This window comes from Lissotriton helveticus, chromosome 6 (genome assembly GCF_964261635.1).
Source record: "Lissotriton helveticus chromosome 6, aLisHel1.1, whole genome shotgun sequence".
Classification (NCBI taxonomy): domain Eukaryota; kingdom Metazoa; phylum Chordata; class Amphibia; order Caudata; family Salamandridae; genus Lissotriton; species Lissotriton helveticus.
This window is the reverse complement of record NC_136067.1, coordinates 1,373,907,229-1,373,927,612: the sequence shown is the minus strand read 5'-3', so window position 1 is coordinate 1,373,927,612 and position 20,384 is coordinate 1,373,907,229. Positions and strand designations below refer to the sequence as shown.

The window sequence follows — 20,384 nt, the reverse complement described above, 5'->3', positions numbered from 1 at the left end:
GAAGTCAGGAAGCAGAAACTGATGACGTGAAAAGCTGCTCCTGACCAGTGAGAAGCAAGAAAACGAGAGCGACAGGCAAAGCCTACGAATAGTAAGCAATGGGTTGGCTGTGGGCGGGCTGTAAGCCCCTTTTAAGATTTTCTTTTATTATAAAAGATTTCTTAAGCACTCGCTGGGCAGGCGAAACCTAATGATACAACTGAACTTATTTTACTATTCAAAAGTGCACGACATTTAAAAGAGAATTTATTCCACGTGTACATAAGCTAAATCCTATTCACGTGTCTTGGAAGATGCACTCACATATTTCGATAAATATCGATGTATTCTGTGCTAGCAAGTCTGAAATGTTCTGTTATATAATACTGCCCTCCAGTGGCAACTCGATAAACCCTTTGCCATCAGATCAGCACAAAGTCCCCCCTTCATTTCCGCTGCTGCAAAGGCACGAAAGTATGTGTGGCAATAGGCACTGACTCGACAGAAGCACCAGGGCCCAAGTCCTAGGGGAAATAGCGCGGATAATTATCATGTACAATTCACGAGGATGTTATGGGAAGTAATGTCATGCCCCTAGACCTGACAAATACATCAAATTAACATATTCACAAGCACATTTTTGGTTTCACATTTTTGTAAAGATCACGTGTAATTTTTACACACATTAATGTGGAGCTATGCTCGAAAATGAATAACGGCCTTTCCGGTGATTAGCCGCCCTTAATAAATCCTGATTGATCGAACTTGGTAATTACATCTCTAAACTGCCTATTAATAAGTGAGCAAAATGTGCTCGGTGTATTTTATTTTAAATATTAAACTTGGCTTTAAAGCATGTTTTCTGTCCAGCTGGTTTTCTGTATCCAGCTTCAAAGCACAAATGTGCTTTACATTTCCAGTTCATTAAGCAATAGAAGCGACAAGGCTGTCAAGTTATCGGTTTCGTAGATAAAAGGTTAAAACATAGCTCCCCTTTTTGGGCCATTCCCACAAATAAGGGGGCTGCTGAGGTGTGTAAATGTCCTGAGGCCAGGTTACATGCATACAGTGTTTGGAAATGCAGGCAGCCCCTTTCCCCTGAAAATATTGGGGGAACTCCAAACACCCCGACCTTTGCCCTGTGAAGCATTCCATCCTCGAGGGGAGGAAGAGCACCTCGGCCAAGCTGTGCTGCAAAGTGGTTCAACCCTGCGGTGTCTTGTCAGGGCTGGAATGGGAACTCAAAGCAGCCCTGGGAAATGTTGTCAGACCAGCCCCCATACGGTGCATAGTGAGTGCAGCGAGTGAGCCTGGCCACTACAAAGTAGGGCTTTGGTATGTTCTTTCGCCCAAGAAAATTTGGGGGAAAATGTATTTATTTATTTTTCAATTTGTAATGCGCATAGCTGCCTCAGCTTCGAGGCGTCCCAGCGCAAACCAGAGACCAAAAGCCGGAGCCAACACGGGGATCAGCATAGAGATTAAACAGCTGGTAAGGGAAAAGCCAGGTCTTTAAGGCTTTTCAAAAGGCCAGATGGTTCTGCGTAACTCTCATAGAGACAGGGAGTGAATTCCAAAGGTTCGCCGCCATGTAACAGAAGGAGCCGCCTCCGGCCCTCGCTCTCCAAACTCGGGGGACGCGAACAAGCGCAAGGTCAGCTGATCGCAGCAAACGTACAGGCACGTAGGGCTCCGGAAGGTGGATTAACCCTGCAGGGGCTTGATGTGTCAAGATCTTATGCGAATAACATAGTGCCTTAAACCTAAAATGGTGCATTCTACAACACATTTGTCATTATATATTTAATTATTAGTGTTTAAAGCATGGTAAATGTTGACCTTACTGTGCACCGGAATACACCAATCTTTGTTGGGGCTCATCAGTGATTCCCTCACTATCACCAGCCAACAGTACCTTTCATCGTCCCTCTTCCACATGCATTTAATTTGGTTTATAGTACTACTACTACCAGTGTAGCGAGTCGGAGTACTTTAGGTCATGTACACATATAGAGACAATGACTCATACTTGTGTAAATCAGTGTTTACAAAATGCTACATAAGGCAAAGGGGACTACAAGGTGTAGGATTCCCATGCATCCCTACCGGTAGGCATTTGTGCTAGGTCTGGAGATGCACAAAATGAGGCTTCAGAACATAACTCAGTGATTATAATAAGAATGTATTTCTAGCAAAGCAAACCTTTTTTAGCAACTTCAGTCAGGATAATGAAAGACGGGGGGGGGGACATAATTTTTTAACCTGTACCATGCTCTTTGATGGCAGTTCACAGCTCACTGTGCTAGATTACAATTGCAACTTATGAACTGCACAGTAACAAAATAATCTATGTGACAAAGGCAGTAACCAACTGAGATGTGTAAATAAAATAGTGTTCTTTGATGTTCATGGTACATGTTCTTTGCAGCAGGCATATTAACTCCTCTGCGCTATCTTAGATGAGTCAAAACTGCCACTCGATAAAACTTCCATCTCTCTCCAGCAGGTACATTAATCACCAGAGTTATCTTGACACTTTTATTGTTGCCCAAAAACTGCTGGGTATACAAGAACTTTGCAGTGATTTTAAAACTGCTACAAAACCGGCCCCACTAACAAAACCAGTCCCCCACCCTCTTAGCCACCAGGGGAAAAGCCCGGTACGGCCAGTCCGGCCTTATATCGTCAGCTCTTCAGTCTCATACCTGGCTGCAGTTAACTCTGAGAATGCTTGCTCTCGGCTATCTGCCTGGCAAGCTCACTATCTCTTGTGGCTGTCTGCACACACGTAGCCAGAGTGCCATCAAGACGTGAGACAAAGAATGTAAAAAAAGAAAAAAACGTCTATACACCCAGGATCTGAAACTTTATCCCGGCATCCACTAAGACTGCCCAATCCTGCTCCAATTGAGGAAAGAGTTGGAGACTCACCTCTTTATAAAACACTACATCACGATGCATTAACAGTGCACTTCTGCTCGCAGAACCCAGCTACCTTCTCAATCACTTGACTGTATCCTTGCCTTTGGTCCTGTTAAGCACTCTACTGCCTTTTGGCTGTGTTTGCTCGACACAATAACACATACATTCATACACATTTATGTCATCTTCAGTTGGGCTGGGCAGCGGCACTGGTCTTTCGTCTCTGCTCCTTCAATACTGGACACTTTGGGCAGTGATTTCAGTGCAGGCACATGAACAACTTGGCCTCCGCTCCAGGTCTAGTAAGGTGGGCTCTCAGCATGCTTGCCAATCTTCCTCCTCTCAGAGCAAACTTTACTGCAGTCCTTCGAGGCAGGCAGGTAAGCCAGTTTCCAGTCCATCATGCAGTGTTTAATTTGAGCCTGCGGTTTCCAGTGCTCAAAGCCAGCACTTAATCATCAACACCGGTACTTTTCATGAGCGCTAGTTAAGGACACATTCATTTACAGGGAGATTAAATGATTTGCCCAGAATCACAGGATGTTGGACTCCGAGACTCGAACCTGATTTCCCAGCTCCAAAGTCTGCAGCTCTGGCCATTGTGCCATTTCTTCTCCCCACTTTCATGGTTAGCAGTTGGGTCTGTTTAACCCCTCCCATGCTGGTGACGGAACAGCTCCGTCACCAGCCTCGGTCGCGCTGTGCTGGTGACGGAGCGGTTCCGTCACGACCCACTCGGCGCGCCTGCGCTGCGCGTTCCATTGAGTGGGCGGGGCCGTGACGGAACCGCTCCGTCACAAGTACAGCGCGCCCGAGGCTCGTGACGGAGCGGTTCCGTCACGAGCATGGGAGCGCCGCGCGGCCCTCCCTTCCCCCTAGCGCTGCGGTGGAATTGCCGCCACAGCCAAGGGGTTAAAGTAGCACTAACAGGAGAAATGGGTGGGTGCAAGGTGCTTCCTGACGAGAGCCCAGGCACTTATATTTTTACAAATGAACCTCTGCCATCATGCAATAACCTCTGCCATCATGCAATCCAGTGCTTCCACTGCAAGTAAAGATGAACACCTTTACTGGCTCAGAGGGCCAACTTGTATCATCGGAGTAAGAAAAACAGCTGCACCACTTCCACTATTGTGGGGGACCCAATTATGTTTAAGTGCATCTTGCTTAAACATGAATCCTACAAAAGAATAGCTCATAATATTCTCTATGCCTAGGTTCCATGATGACGGTAGCCATCACAAAATATCACAATGTTTATTAGATTCTGCCAAGGCATTCCATAATATCGCTCTGCTCATTGCAATCAACTTTGACAGTCTCTCATCAAACCAGGTACTTGTTAATGGTCCCCATCGTCTTCTGTCCGAGCTTATCCCAGGAAGTGGGGATAGATGCTTGGAAGGCCACCCTCTTTCAGGTTTTAGCCGATGCCAGTCTCTTGGACACAATCTTCATCAAAGTGATGTTTCTTGAGAGGACACAGAGTGACCAAACTGTTGTGAACCATAAAGAGGAGCACCGATGATCCTTCCTTTTTTCATTACTGGTTTGTTGGTTTAAACCAGATGCTTGAGAACCTGGATATAAAGTCATATGTAGGGTGGAGAGGTGCGAGCAGCGCTGGGAAGTGCAGGATGACTGTGGATACACCCAGCCTACGCTATCTGTCTTGGCAACCCTCCTTCTGGGGCTAGAAGACCCTCAGCCTGGTGTATTCAAATCCACCTGCACAACACTTTCATACCGCACCTTTAGGCATCTCACACTCTGGGGCGAGTGACCGCTTCCAGTAGGAACAGAATGCACAGAATTTCCAGGGATGGCCAACTAGGGGTGGTTTGAGAAGTCATATAACTTGCTATTTTCATTCGGCGAGCACCAACAGTCAGTCATGTTATGTTCTCGGTCTAGGGATTGGAGTCACACCCTTTGAAAGGAGTACCACTATGGGTGGCTCCCACATCCAACTGAGCAAATGCTATGTTTTTAACAACTTTAAATTGTGGAGTACCTGCTTCGGAACTCTGGATTCTTGCCTCCTGTGCGTGAGACATGCAGGGTGTGTCAGAACTGATGAAATTTGGAGCAGGGCTACAAAGTGCTACTGTGATGTGGACTTTCAACAACACAGCTGAAAAGCAAAATTGCATTAACAAATATAAACCTCTTTTTTAAGTATATCCGAACCAGGCTAGATCAGCCAAGATACTCTGGGAGGGTTACTCTTAGCCATAAGTAGTAGTAACCAGAAGTATCGCAATAGAAAGAGACTTAAAAGAGAATCAGATCCTAAGAAGGTACAAAGAAAAAATTGCATCTAGACTGAGTCTCAGAAATAAAAGGAATTATACTGATATAGTAGGCCTAATTCCGTGCATGTGACTACCAGAGGTTATAAATAATAGGCATAAGAATGCCATCAGAAGAGTGAAAAGGTCTCTTTGCTAGCATGGGATAAATGGGACTGAAGGACCAGGACTAAGACAGGGTACTGGGCACCCTCCAATGCTCCAGTGCTGCTCCTTCAGTGAAGAGGAGAAGCCTCTTTTGGAGTCTGGCTAGCATAATCATGCAACAAAGCAAGACGTGGGGGAGGAGCCAAGCTCGCGAGCGTAATGGTCGCCTTGTAGCTCGGCTCCGTCAGCCCTCTGGCCTGACTCGCATATCCTGTTGTATATCCTGCCCAGAGACGACACAATTTCGAAGAAATAGCAACGCAACGTTTCGCTCTAACTCACCGTTTGGCCTGGAGACTCCGGCGTGCTGCGGTTCCGAAGTTGTGCCCCCCGAAGGGACCTGGGCCTTCGTGGTGTTGAGACCGGGGCCTCGCCTATCGGATCCGGCATGGCGCTGTGGTGACCGTCGGCCCCGGCCGAGAGACTGCGCCACTGGTGAGAGCCGTTGTGGGAACATCCCGGTGATCCTGATCCGGGCCCGCCTTGACGGCCGTGAGGCTGGTGCGGAACGCGGTGCTCCGTGGACTGATCGTGTGAAGGGGTCCCCCCGCCGCTGCTCCGTCCATCGACCCTGGACCCTCGTCCTCGGACTCTGTTCGAGTGGAGCGCCAGCGATATTGCAGACGGCCCCTCGCCTTGGGCGAATATCCTTTTTTCACGGAGGCTGCCATTGCTGGGACCCCCCGGAAATCTGTAAAGGCCCGCATTTGTGAACTGTTTCGAGCATCGCGGAGGGTGGTGAGGAGGCTGAATTCACAAAATGGCTACCGACGACCTGTGCTGTGGGTCTCCTCGTGATGACGGGCTTGAGTTGCTGGACGGCACGGGGGCCTGGACGTGTGTGCGTGAGCCTACGATTGGAGACGTTCTTGATGCCTTACGATCCTTACGCGCGGCCCTGGCCCCCGGTGCTCCGGGAGACTCGATTCGTTCTACCGCCATCTTGGGTGAACGCTCCTTCATGGTCCCCTCTTGTCTCAGTGATGCCACCGCCTCGCCTCCCCCGGTCGCTACGAGAGTTACTGTCGCTATCCATCGACGGATTTGCTGGCCGGTGGATTTGGAACCTCCTGCTCTTCGATGTTTGGAGTTTGGGGACTTGGATGTCGTGCGGGGATCCGATCCTCCCCGGGTGCCTGAGAACAATGGTGGACCGCTGCCTGTTTTTGCCTTGATGAGGTCGTGTTTCTATTTTGCAGGGAAACCCCCGCTTTTCCTGACGGCAAGACTGAACTCCTGTCTATTATTGCCCTTGTTGTTATTGCTGAGACATTTGAACTGCCTATTTGAACTTTTGCCCACTTGCTTATTGATTGCCCTCCCTGGCCTACGTTTTGCTCGTACTCTCTTTCAATTGTGTGCTTGCCTCGCATCGTGTTGCTTACTTCACGCTGTTCTGTGGTGGGTGGTAACTGTGGTTAGAAAAGGGATGGGGTGAGATGCACGGCTCCCGGTGGTTTATTGACGTACAGATCTGTGGCGAAGTTGCTCATATTTCTAGTTCTGTGGGAGACCCCCCTGTACGTTTTTTGGTGCTCGAGATTGTGTCGTTCTGGTTCACATATAATATGTTCGTATGGTTGGGTGGAGGGCGGTGGCCGACCGTATTTGTTTCTGCTCTTTTGCTCCTCCCTCCCATTTATTTCTTTTGTCTTGATGTCCTTTTTTTGTCTCTATATTCTTCTTTTCTCTTGTCTCTACTACATTTCGGGTTCTGGTTTAGGGCGACAGGCGCGCTGTTTGGAGGGTAGGCCATAGCCTTCTGCAGGGGTGCTGGGTGAGATGGGTGGGTTGGGTCTTATTTGATGTTTTATTTTCCTCAGTTCTATGGCCCTTTTGTATCTCTTTACTGGAGTGCCGCGTCTGTCCTTGCCTTCCGTGGTATGTTTGGGGTGGGGTCTGTAATGTCGCTGTTCTTCTTTTTGTAGTTCTGCTGCTTTCCATTGCGACTCCCATGCCCTCCTCGTTGTTGATATTATCGCTCTTTTATGTGTTCTTTGCTACGGGACGCTTGTTTAGGCGCGGCATTCTTTTCTTTCAGTCTGTGTTATTCTTTCCCTCTCTTCTTTCCTCTTCCCCCCCCCCCCCTCCCTCCCTTTTTCCTTCTCTCCCAAGGTTAGTATGACGGGTTAGTCTGGGTGTTGTCGCTATTCCGGCCCCCTTTGTTTTGTTTCCGATGTGCTACTGGGTGGTGGGGATACAAAGTCGTTCTTACTTATATACTGACTGTGTTCATGGCCCTGTTTTTTTATTCTGATATATACAGTGCTGACATTCCTGCATGGCTGCCCTTTAGCCCTTCTGTTACCAATAGTTTGATTTGGGAATCCGGATTCTTCTATATTGTCGCCCTGCCTGTCATGCTCCTTCTTGCCCTATTATAAAAAATAACCTTCATTGCTCCTGTTTGCTGGCCGTTTGGATCCTCTCTCCTCCCCCCCCCTTTTTTTAAAGATTGTATTGCTTACGTTCCTCTATGATTGATTCTGTAACTTCATTCTGGACTTCTTGACTGCTTTCACGTGTTGTGGCCGGCCAGTTTGGTTGTAGGCCCAGATTTGTATATCCTGTCTATACCAATAAAGGTTTACAAAAAAAAACAAAAAAAAACAAAGCAAGACGTGAAGACATTCGCCAACAGAAGGCTGTGAAGATCTCTGGTTCAGTGTAGCACTATAGACTAACAAGGACCACCTATATATAGATTATCTCTGTAAGAAGGAAGCCTGGCCTGAAGATGTAAAAACGCATTCCTTTCATATAAATCCTCAAGGTGCATGATCACAAATACTTGTTTCTTTGCATTGGCTGTAGCGGCAGAGCGGGGTTGCTTTTCAGTTTCCATTCCTTCTGCCAAGCTTACTTCATAACCTATGTGGTAGTCCAAGCATACTTCATAACCTATGTGGTGGTCCAAGCTTACTTCATAACCTATGTGGTGGTCCAAGCTTACTTCATAACCTATTTGGTGGCCCACGCTTACTTCATAACCTATGTGGTGGTCCATGCTTACTTCATAACCCATGTGGCGGTCCAAGTTTACTCCATAATCTATGTGGTGGTCCAAGCTTACTTCATAACCTATGTGGTGGTCCAAGCTTATTCCATAACCTATGTGGTGGTCCACGCTTACTTCATAATCCATGTGGCGGTCCAAGTTTACTCCATAATCTATGTGGTGGTCCAAGCTTACTTCATAACCTATGTGGTGGTCCACGCTTACTTCATAATCCATGTGGCGGTCCAAGCTTACTCCATAATCTACGTGGTGGTCCAAGCTTATTCCATAACCTATGTGGTGGTCCAAGCTTACTTCATAACCTATGTGGTGGTCCAAGCTTATTCCATAACCTATGTGGTGGTCCAAGCTTATTCCATAACCTATGTGGTGGTCCACGCTTACTTCATAGCCCATGTGGCGGTCCAAGCTTACTCCATAACGCATGTGGTGGTCCGAACTTACTACATGAGCTATGCGGTGGATCCACTAATACTGGCTAACTAAACGCCTTTGCAAAAGACTGTACAGAATGAATTGTAAACCTGGCATATGTCAGGGCTGTCGTCGCTGGGGAGACTTGCAGGTGTTAAGATGAAGATACTGCCTAAAATCATTGCTCCTGTTTCAAATGATACTGCTCTCAGTATCTTCACTTTACTTTAGAAAAAAACCTCCAGGAGGCATTAGACAGTTTCATAGGAGGTGGATTTTTTTATTGTAATGACAGAAATTGCATTTACACACAATGGGGCCGATTAGGATGGAGGATTTTCCGCCACCGCTGGCCCGGAGGAGGCGGAAAATCCTCTGCGGAGTCACCAAAGACCCACCGCCGCATTACGATGGCTGGTGGGTCTTGGTTTCTGTCCGCTGATTTTCCGCCGCGGTCGGATTACAACCGCGGCGGAAAAGCTCTCATTTGGCTGGCAGTGTCTATCAGACACCGCCAGCCAAATTAGGATGCATTAGTAAACATGCTTTTCCGCGGTGGTTTTTCCGCCGTGGAAAAGCATGTGTACTTTTGATTTTGGGGGCCCGTTGCGGGCCCCCAGGGTGTAGGCGGGTGGGTGGTGCACATGGGGGGTACCTATGGTACCCCCCAGTATTTACATGCACAAAGCGGCAGGCACCGCGCGGTGCCTGCCGCTTTGTGCATGTAAATGTAATACATGCATTTTTAACATTGCGGCGGGTGCTGCTTGAAGCAGCACTCGCCGCAATGTTAAATATCCAGGATGTGACCGCCAGGGTGGCGGTCACATCCTAATTTGCACGGAGGGACCGCCGCAGCCCATGCGGACGGTCCCTCCACCTCTGGGATGGCGGACGGACGCAAGTCCGTCCGCCATCCTAATCGGCCCCAATATGTTTTACAATAGGAGGCAAAAGGTGCATTCACATTCCTTCGGACTACATGAACGTAAAAAAAATAAAAAAAATTCAGATGATCTCCCTAATATGGGAAGAGAGCTGCACAACTGCAGTACATGATGGAGTGGAACAAATTAAAATCTGAAAAGTAGCAAATTTAATAGATCAACTGATAGCTGGTGTTTATGTTTGGAAAGAGCCTTTGCTGGACAAGAAACATAGATCTAACAATGTCAGGAAGTTAATTCCAGACGAGGAGCTCCAAGATCACCAGGTTAGAGACTAAACACTGCATGAAGGAGAAAACAAAAAACAAACCTTGTTGGCTGAGAACTTGCAAAGGCACCCAAGGTGAAGGTAAAAAATGCTTTCTTCCCAGACTCAGTTTGCATGAGCAGCCACCATTCACACCAGCCAATTTGTAGCTCCTTGCATTACAGAGCATTTAAGAGAAATCAAGTTTTACAAGGTTTACTATGTCTTCTTTAGGCACGATAAGAATGCAGAATACTAAACCCTTTGGCACAAGCCAGCGTATTAAATCATTCACTAAATGTATTTATAAGAAATTGGAGAGAATATTTATTAACCAAAACACCATCTGAGTTGAAGGATCTGTTAGCCTTCACTGCACCACTTTACTGCTCTTTGATGAGTTCCAGGTTTACCATTAATGTTGGTCCTTGAGAGGGAGTTAAACTAAGTGGAATAGAATCTTTTTCTGCATGATCTTTTTGTTTTTGTGTTTTTTTTTGTTTTACAGCTGGTGAATCTGGAGGGAACCTGGAGGGATGAGGCATGTTATGGCAGGGGCACAGGTTCCTAGCCCTTTTATTGCACTGGTCCTAAAACAAAAGTCAAACTCTAATGGAGTCTTAGCCTCAAACCCAGTAGTTCTCAAAATGTACCTCTCGTAGTCACCCTTTCTTTTATGTGGAGAAATCCCTCTTTTTAATCAAGAGATGCAAAATGGGATTTTCTCCACAGGAGAAAATTATGACTATGAGTGGTACATTTTGAAAAGTTTCTGGGTTTGAGGCTAAAAACCCATCCCAGCGGCATTAGTTTTGAACTCCTGTGCAAAAAAGGTACCAGGGAGGCGCTGTTCGATGAAGTGAGAAAAAGCAGTGGGACAGTCCTGGTAAAATTCTCTTAGTTTTCTAATCTGTCTGAATACCTAGGTCCTTAGTTAGAGTTTGGCAGACAGGATACTTCATCAATACGTGTCGGATATCCTCTCCGCCTAATTGCAAGTACTTGTATTACGGCAGAAAGGGACATCCACAACATTTGTGAAGAACTGTTGTGTCCACCATACTGAATGAGTACTAAATAAAATACAGGAGAAATGTGTATAAACCAACAGATACACACCATAAAACCGTATTATCGTGAATGAAAGATGAAAACCCTAGGAACCATGCAAAAATTATCTGAAATAATTTTCGTAAGAAAAAAAACGGTTCCTGTGTTATTATATTAAGCTGCAGTGCAAAAAGGACTGAGGAACCAACTGACACTAGGTTGCTTTCTGGGCATTTGGAACTTCCTGGCTGCCTTAAAGACACAGTGTGCAGCCTTTCTTCTATGAAACATGAAAACTATTTTCTTTACATTGTTTCCTTTTAAAAAGGGTTCCTGCAGCAATGCTTCTCTCTGGATTTTGAATTCTATTTTTATTTTCCAATGGTCTTCTTGACTTTTACATGTTTTTATTATGACTAACGCTAAAACGACAGTGTTGCCTCCACATAGTCAGTATGTTTTAAAATATTTAGGGAGTCTTTATTATTGTAACCGTAGTTCGAGATCCTGCACTTAGGCAGAAATATAATATGTAACAAAAGGGACCCCCTGATGCTGCTAGATAGTTCCTGGGTCAGGGCACAAATATTATATAAATAACTTATCCTAGGCAACTAGTAGGACCTGTATGGATAACAGGTGCTATAGAACAACAATTTTTGTAGCCTAGCTAGAATTCACCTAATGTAGTGCACATGAAATACATATATTAACAATAGAGAACAAAATGATATACATGGTTCATTTATTAAAAATACAAAGATTATTCAGTCACAGTACTAACATAATTAAAAAGGTTTTGTTAAAAATTCCAAGTAGCAATATTCCAAATGACAATCATGTCAATTTATACACATAGTTAAAGAAAGATTTTTTACATTACAAAGAATCAAACAAGTGGTGTTAATAATCTGTCTCTACGCGCGTTTCGGCGTATTCACGCCTTCTTCTGGAGAACCACTCGGTATTTCTAAAAAAGAATAAAATATATTTACATCTGTATTACAGGCATATGTTTACAATAGTTTGTGCACTACATTTACAAACTAATGGCTACATTTCTGGACAACATGAGGTTCTAGGGCAATTTGCTCAGACAGCTGGCTGCTATATATCAGGGTGAAATTTACATTCCATTTATATACATTAAAAATATTAAACGCCTCTATCAAATCAAATATCTGTCTTTTTGGCCAGTAAGTTATTTTTTAATCTGTGGAAAGTCCTCACACAAGTTACACTAATCTCATGCACCTTGTTGGTGAAAAGTATCTATAGATATTACCATTCTTCTCAAAGTTCTTACCCCAATAGATTCTGTTGGTAGATAGAGCTGAGTTTAAGTTGTAGCTCTTTGTGAAGGTATATAGGGAAGCTGTTGTGTCCTTTAATGGGGAAAATTACAGAGAAATAGGGAAGAGGTTGTGATATTCAACATATATATATATCATTCTTTTATTAAGGGATGTATTTTTTACATGATTACCTTAGTATTCACAATCCAGACATTCTGAGTTTTATTTCTCAATATTCATAGGTACACCAAGCGGGATGTTTTTAATCTGCTGGGTTGCGTGGTGTGGTATTGTATGGTAAAGTATACACTGCAAAGAACAATTTATTGTTATTAAGTTTATTATCTAGTTAATTTTTTCGAGGAAAAAAGACATTGATGCTGCCTCGTGTTTTTAATAAGAAACGCTATACTATGTACTGACCGTGTTTTAGAGGATAGCGTGTAAATTGCAATACTGCATCTGTATTCAGTTTTCCTAAGACCAAAGTAAATCCTTCTTGGCAATGACTGGGATTGATCCTATAGAAACAAGATATAATGAGGCTAAAGTACTCCGATCGGTTAGATTTAAGCAGTCTTACTTGGAGGGTTCTTTTTATTAAAGGAACCGTCATTATAACAGAGCCATTCTCAAATAGTACCTTATGATTGAATAGGTTTGCGTTTCCGATGCAGGTAGACGGAAAGGGGCATGGATGACCTCCTATTCCTTGATATACATCTATACAGGATAAAGAAAACCACAATATAAACATACTTAGTTAAGATGTCCTACTCGATATCTTGCACATTTTAGGCGATCTGTGATATAATTAGCTTAAGGCGTTACGATTGCGTATTGCTTCAATAACGCGCTAGATAGGTTAAGTTTTTGTTTCTTCGTCTTGTGTTTTATCTAACAATGGTGCCCCTGCCTTATATTTTGGTTGGTAATACATTAGGTTGAATTGACTTTCTATATTTAGTCGTTTTTCTTAACCTTGTATTTTCCAAAGATAGAGCTCCGGGAGGCGTCCGTGATATCCCACTAGGTATTGCCTCATGTATATACACTAAAATACTATCTTTATTTGTGCAAACCTATTCTTTACGGACTACATGGTCTCTCACCTGTTTACGTGCGCTCGCGCGGCCTTGAATGGGGGTCTGCTGCGGTGTCATGTTTCCGTCTGCGATTGTCCTTTTTATAATTAACTAAATGGCGCGAGTCTTTGGTTAATTGATCTCTCCACCTATTCTGTGTTGACGTAGTGGGGTTACGGTGGCTCCTGAATGTCAATTTCAGTCGCGACTACGTTATCAAAATAGAGGACGGACTAAAGCGGTGGCCATATTAGAGTGTAGTATTGGTTCCGCTCTGTAGATCAAGAAAAAAGACTAAATGTCTTATATTTTAGCCCCATCATCGCCAACATACAAAATTATTTTATTTAATTGTTATTTAACTACATGATTTATTTATTTTGGGGTCTGATAGCGTTATTTAATAACTAACTATATACGGTTATTTTTTTCATTTTCTTTACTTTATTGTCAGTAACAAAATTCTAGCATTATCTTTTAGGATAGGAATTAATTTAAAAATTACCTTTAGTTGCAACCAATTTTCATTTTGTTTCCTATGCTTAAATCAGAGGAGATGTGAGTATATTGAGGTTACTATATATTTAGACTACCTATTTCCTACTTTTAGTTGCTTTCATTAGTATAATTACCTATTTATCCTAGTTTAATTTCATGAGATTCAGCGATTTTCTGGGCGATCTTACTTAGAAGTCTCTAGTTTGGTATAGACTGCCTATTTAGGTGTTATATTTAATTGCATTCTCCCAAGGTATTTCATTGTTCAAACCTTTGGGGTATGACGCCAGACGAAGAATCCAATATACCTTGCGTTTTTTCCGGAATTGCTCTGTATTTACGATGTTGACATGATTACAGTTTTCTATAATGTACCATCGTATGTCTGTGTGTTTATGTTGGGAATCTAGATAATGCTTCACCAATGGTGCAGTTGTTTTTTTCGTACGGATTGCCGAGCGGTGTTCGGTCAATCTTGTTGCAAGGGATCTGGATGTTTCTCCTACATATCCTAGCCCACATGGGCATAGGAGTAGGTAGATTATATTCTTGCTCTTACAGTTAGACATTTTTGTTGGTTTGATGGTGAATCCCTGATAGTCAATCTTGGGGCCCACTATGGCTGAAGTACACGCTACACATAAGTTACATGTGTAGGTACCTGTCACTGGTGTACTAACATCTATAGTTCTCTGGGATATTAAGTGATTCTCTGTGAACCTAGAGTGAGATACTATATCTTTAATGTTTTTATTTCTTCTCTGGGCAAAGATAGGTTTCGGCAATTTATTTTCATTTTCCGAGCTGCTGTTTAAGATATGCCAGTTTGTGATTATGATGTGCCTCACTGTATTATTTAAGGTAGAGTGCCTGGTTATGCATATTAGTTGGTTTTTGTTCTGTTTAATTTTTGGTGTTAACAGGGAGTCCCTATCATAAAAACGAGCCCGCTTAAATGATGTTCGAATCAACCTATGGGGATATCCTCTAGTTAGAAATTTTTCTTTGAGGACCTTAGCTTGTATATCGTAGTCACTGATGTTTGAGCAATTACGTCTCAAACGGAAAAATTGGCTGAAAGGGATTCCTTCTTTTTGCGCCCGAGGATGGTAACTATCAAAATGTAGTAAGGTGTTACGTGCTGTGGGCTTGGTAAATAAATTTACTTCTAGCATGCCATTGTTATGTCTTATATAGATATCCAGAAATTCCACCTGTTGGGTGCTACTATGTGATGTAAACCGCAGGTTACTATCACATAGATTTAACCATTGCAAAAATTCGTCTAATTTCTGTTCTGTGTCTGTCCAAATAAAAAAGATGTCATCAATGGCAGAAATATTACATGTCTGAGGCTGTTAAATACTATTTCATGCACCAGCATGCATTAACTGCTGTTAAATATCCTCTCCACAATTATAGATCCAAGATGTAGATGTGGCGGTGTACTGAGGGGGTAATTAACACCTGGTATTGCCATGCAAGTAAGACAGGCGCAGCAAGGCTATTAGTACTGCCCCCCTTCATTAAAAAAAAAAGAAGTGCAACGTGAGTGGAAAAAGGAGCCAGACAATGGAACATGAGCTTTATCAGTCGCGGCTGCTGCCAATATGCAGTCGGGGAGCAGCAGTGGCCGGGAAAGGGGTGAATTAAAAAAGTTAATAAAATAAAAAAACATACCTGATCCTGCGGCCACCTTGTACTTCAGTGCTCCTCCATTCTACTCCCAGCAGTCCCCGGGACAGACTCCCCAACCAATCACAACTCTGCGCCGGGATGGTCCCAGTCAGGCACAGGGAGTCTGTGCCGTTTCACCACCTGGCTGTAAAATCCAACTGGGTTAGAGAAACCTATCTGCGCATATCTGTTTGGCCGGCCAAACAGACATGCGCACTTAGAAGTCCACCAACCTCTCCTCCCTGTGACCCTAGCCGCACACGCTGGCTTTAATTATAATAAATTATTGTTTTATTTTTCAGCTGCTGTCTTTGAGCCAATGGGGCGACGCTCCTCTGCCATTGCAAAGGAGCCACCGCTGTCTTTGGTAAAGAGAGGAAGAAAGGCAGAGGAGTACACCTTAGCATTTTCTCAAGAGCTCCTGGTGAGCTGTGGCTTCAGATCAGACTGAACTTCCTGTGTGAATATAAAGATCTAAGATAAGAAATATGTTGGGGGAAAGACCCCTGGGATTATTCTACCCGAGTGCATCAGAAGGATGAACTGAGAGCTAGTGTTGCGAATCCTGGGCTCTAGACCCCATGTCGGCAGGGTTATGGTACCTAATTCATGGGTGCAAGGACATGCAGCCAGATTCATGAAACGAAAATCGGCTCGCAAAGGGCCAGATTCTGAGAATCTGGCCCTTTGCGAGCGCAATTATTGCATTTGGGAGTCTGACTTCGTGGTAAATAGCGAAAAAATAGATTAAAGCACTTTAGTGCATTTTTTTCTTTTGCATGTTACACACACACACATGTCCTTTGGACATGTGTGTGCGCAACACCTGTGTAAATATTCAATTCAGGGGTGCTACAGGGTGTCCTTTGGACACCCCTGGCACCCTTGAAATCGCATCCTTATTTGCGATTAGCTAATTGCTAATCGCAAATAAGGAATAACTCCCCATTCATTCCTATGGGCCTTTAGGCCCATAGGAATGAATGGGGAGTTATTCCTTATTTGCGATTAGCAATTTGCTAATCGCAAATAAGGAATGTGTAGGAATCGCAATTTATTTAGCAATTCCTACATGAATCCCGTTTTGCAAGTCCTTAATTGCGATTCCTTATGAATCGCTATTAAAGACTCGCAAAACGGCCCTTTCATGAATCTAGCTGTTAGTTCAGTGTACCATCATTGAGTAAGGAAGTTCAGTTTAAATGTAGCCCCACACAACCCACTGAGTATTCCTGCGAGGGAGGTGTTTGTGTGTTTTCTGAGTTACTAACAGTTTTTTAAAGATTTCAGGGAGAAAGTGGCGATTCAAAGCCAATTTTGTTCTTAAAATAGCATATTCGGGTGTAGCACTAAGAATGAGACTGTATATTTTCAAGTATTCAACAGTCTTATTCTGTTGCTTCGTAAATGAATAATAACCCAGCACAGTATATAATTAACCCCTTTACTGCGGCGGAATGGTTTTAAAGAGTGGGCCGGCCGCATCGGTCAACGGACGTGCGCAGCTCTAGCCAGGTCGTGCTCGCGGCAGCCTTTGGCCGACAGAAGCAGCGAACAGGTTAAACTGCACTTGTTCATGTTGCTAGCAGCAAAATTAAAATGAACAATTCTAACATGTTTTGGAATGTTCCTAACATCCTACCACCCTAACTCTACTTCTATTTGTTACACTGTGGGAGAGCATAGAATAGCTAACTTGCATGTAGAGTTTCATCGTGCTCTCGCACTGCATACCTGTTCATGGTTGTATTATCAGACTCCGGCCAGGAAGAGAGTGTGCCTTTAGAAAGAAAACACATAATCAACTGGGCTCAACTCCCCTCATCACTGCATCGACTCTTGGCATAAGAGTGGATGTTTCGGCAGTCTGCCAGGGACCTCCCATGATAACCTGGTGCAAAGAACTCCACCCCCCCCCCCAGTGGCCCCTTCCAGAGGTTTATGTAAGCAATCGACTACTGACATAGCTTGCATTGCAAAATCAAGTGGAGAGTTTTCGAAATACCAGATGCAACCATTCTAAACCAGTGAAATGAAAATACATCAATTTGGATTACAGGTTTACCTTTCATACCTACTGTTAAACCTTGAGATGGAGATATCCAGGAGTTTGCATCAGACCTGTGTCACCTGCTGTTAAACCAAATCAGCATTGAGGTGAAAAGGACATTTTTACAAGTTCTGCGAAAGACTGACTGTGGCTCAAAGGCAGACAGGCCAACTTAACGTTTTAAAAATGAAGTCTGACTTGAGGGTTCATGACAATGGCTGCCATAGGATGCTCCTTGAGGGGACGTATGACCGTATCTGTTGTTTGCAAAGAGAGCGCCAAATGTTCCAATTAGAGTTCTAATTACAGTTCTCCAGTGACGAACAAGGCATAGGGCAAGGCACAGACAATACATTGACAAAATGGGATTGCATTTTTTTGGGCATGTTGACTCATCCTCACGTAATATGCACTGCTATAGTCTGAAAGGGGCAAACTGGTAATACTTTCTGTTTTAATGGATTTCCAAGATTCTTGGTGCTACAATGCATAGTGGAAGCCAGATGGCACTTGCAATGGGCAGTGAAGGTGCCGATTAATAAAATAGACTTGTACTTCAGTTGGGTTTCCTTGTTTGTAGACTGTTGTTCTTATTCACTGATATATGCACAGAATTCAAATATCTGTCAGACAGATTATTTTTGTCAAATACGTCCCTCTCAGGCTAAAAAGTAAATCTTGGAGACACTAGGCTGTTTTATTAGAAATATCTTCTTACTTAAATATCGTGTCCTAAATACTGTGTATGAATATATCGCCCCACTGGTGGTAAAATCAGCAATAAGTGGGACAGTATTTTTGTAAACAACAATCAGTATACAATATTTATGTCAGACGACTTCTCACAATGATATTGTGACATACAACTGTTTGTCTTTTTTGAACAATCTAGGTTATGTTCTCTCCATAGTGGTTTACCTGTTAAAAGTTTTTTTAAATGTTCTTTAATCCCCTTCCTAGGGAGCCCAGCCTGATCCCTTGGAGCTTGCAAGGCAGCAAGAGCTGCACAGAAGAGCTATCGCGAAGAAAAGAGCAAAGGAGCAGCTTCGAATAAGGACCCCTGAGGCTGTGGAGGGCAGAAAACATGTGGATGTTCAGACAGGTATAACCCTACGCATAGATGTTGAAGATTTGATTTTTTGTTGGACCTATTGGTCTTTGTTTATAAAAAGGGATACTAGAAAACAATTTACTAATGAAGGTTGTGGGTTGGGTACATGGCCATGGTCCTAGTTGATGAGAATGTGTGGTAGGCTAAGTTTAAAAAAAAAGTATATTTCATTGTGAGGCATGGAGATTTGTATTGGAACATAAAGATTTGTTTCTGGACTTGATGAAAAGAACGATGGCTACACATTGTAGATCTGCTTAAAATTATCTTTCTGTCATGTTTTTTGTTCAAGTTCATAACCAGGTTGACTCCCAACCTGGAGGGCTTATTTATAAGGAATGAAATGGGAAGAAACAGAGATTTTTAGATTAGGCTTTGAGCTCCAAAGCTCTTTCTTGGACTTTCGAATAAAAGTATGAATTAGTTGTAGTAGGTGTCTCACTCTGGCACATGTATTCCTTTTAGGTCTCAACTGCCAACAGTGCAGCACTGTCACTGGTAGAAGTATTGTTTACTATAAAGGGCTTGGAGCCCTCCCATTGCTTACCATTAGTTGGCATCACTGTCACTGTTCTTTTCGGCCTTCTTGTTGGCTAGCGCTTGCCAGGCGTCACTTCCTTTTCTTTCTTTGTTGCATGGACCAAGCAGAGAATGAGTCATCTTAATTAGTATCCATCCACTGCTCGTGCTGTGATTGAGGTACTATTTCTTCTTCCTCTCCCAACCCCCTCCATTCCATGCCACACCATTCCACTCCACTTCATGCCACAGTTCCACTCCCCTCCAAATAATTCCATGACACACAGTTTCACTCCACGCCACACAATTCCACAATTCCACTCTTCACATTTCCACTCCATACAATTCCACTCCACTCAATTCCACTCTACGCCACACAACTCTACTCCACTCCACACAATTCCTCTCAACGACACCCAGTTCCACTCTGTGCCACACAGCTCCACACCACACAATTCAACTCCCTGCCAGACAATTCCAAGCCATACAATTCCACTTCACACATTTCCACTCCACTCCTCTCCACATAACTCCACAACACGTCACACAGTTCTACTCTATTCCACACTGTTCCACTCCACACAATTCCACTCACACAGTTTTATGCTACTCCCCTCAATGCCTCACAATTCTTCTCAAAGCCACACCAGACATTTCATTTGACAATATTTCCCTGCATTTCACACTGTTCCACTCCACTCCACACAGTTCCACTCCATGCCACACAATTCCAATCCACACACTTCCACTGCATCCACACATTTTCACTCCACTCCACTCCACACATTTCCATGCCACACAGTGAAACGTCATTCCACACAATTCTAAGCCCCACTATTCAACTACACGCCACAGAATACCCCTCCCCTCTTTGCCACACAATTGCACTTCACATCACACAACTCCATGGCGTTAAATTCCATGGCACTCCAGGGCACACTGTTCTACACAACCCACTGTCACTCCATTCCACACAACGCAATTCCTCACCATGCCACATGATTGCACTCCACACAATTCCACATCACTCTATGCCACACAATTCCACACCACACCACACAACTCCACGCCACACAGTTCCACTTCACATGACACAGTTCCCCTCCATGCAA

General features: G+C 43.8%; 1 protein-coding gene across 1 annotated transcript in view; it reads left to right on the top strand.

The window, feature by feature from the left end:
* RSPH3 (radial spoke head 3) overlaps window positions 1-20,384 on the top strand; it is a 124,622-nt gene that overhangs the window by 47,538 nt on the left and 56,700 nt on the right. The window contains exon 3 of the mRNA XM_078646992.1: window positions 18,603-18,744. Within this exon, the coding sequence (XP_078503118.1) occupies window positions 18,603-18,744 (142 nt within the window). The remainder of the gene's footprint in view (window positions 1-18,602; window positions 18,745-20,384) is intronic.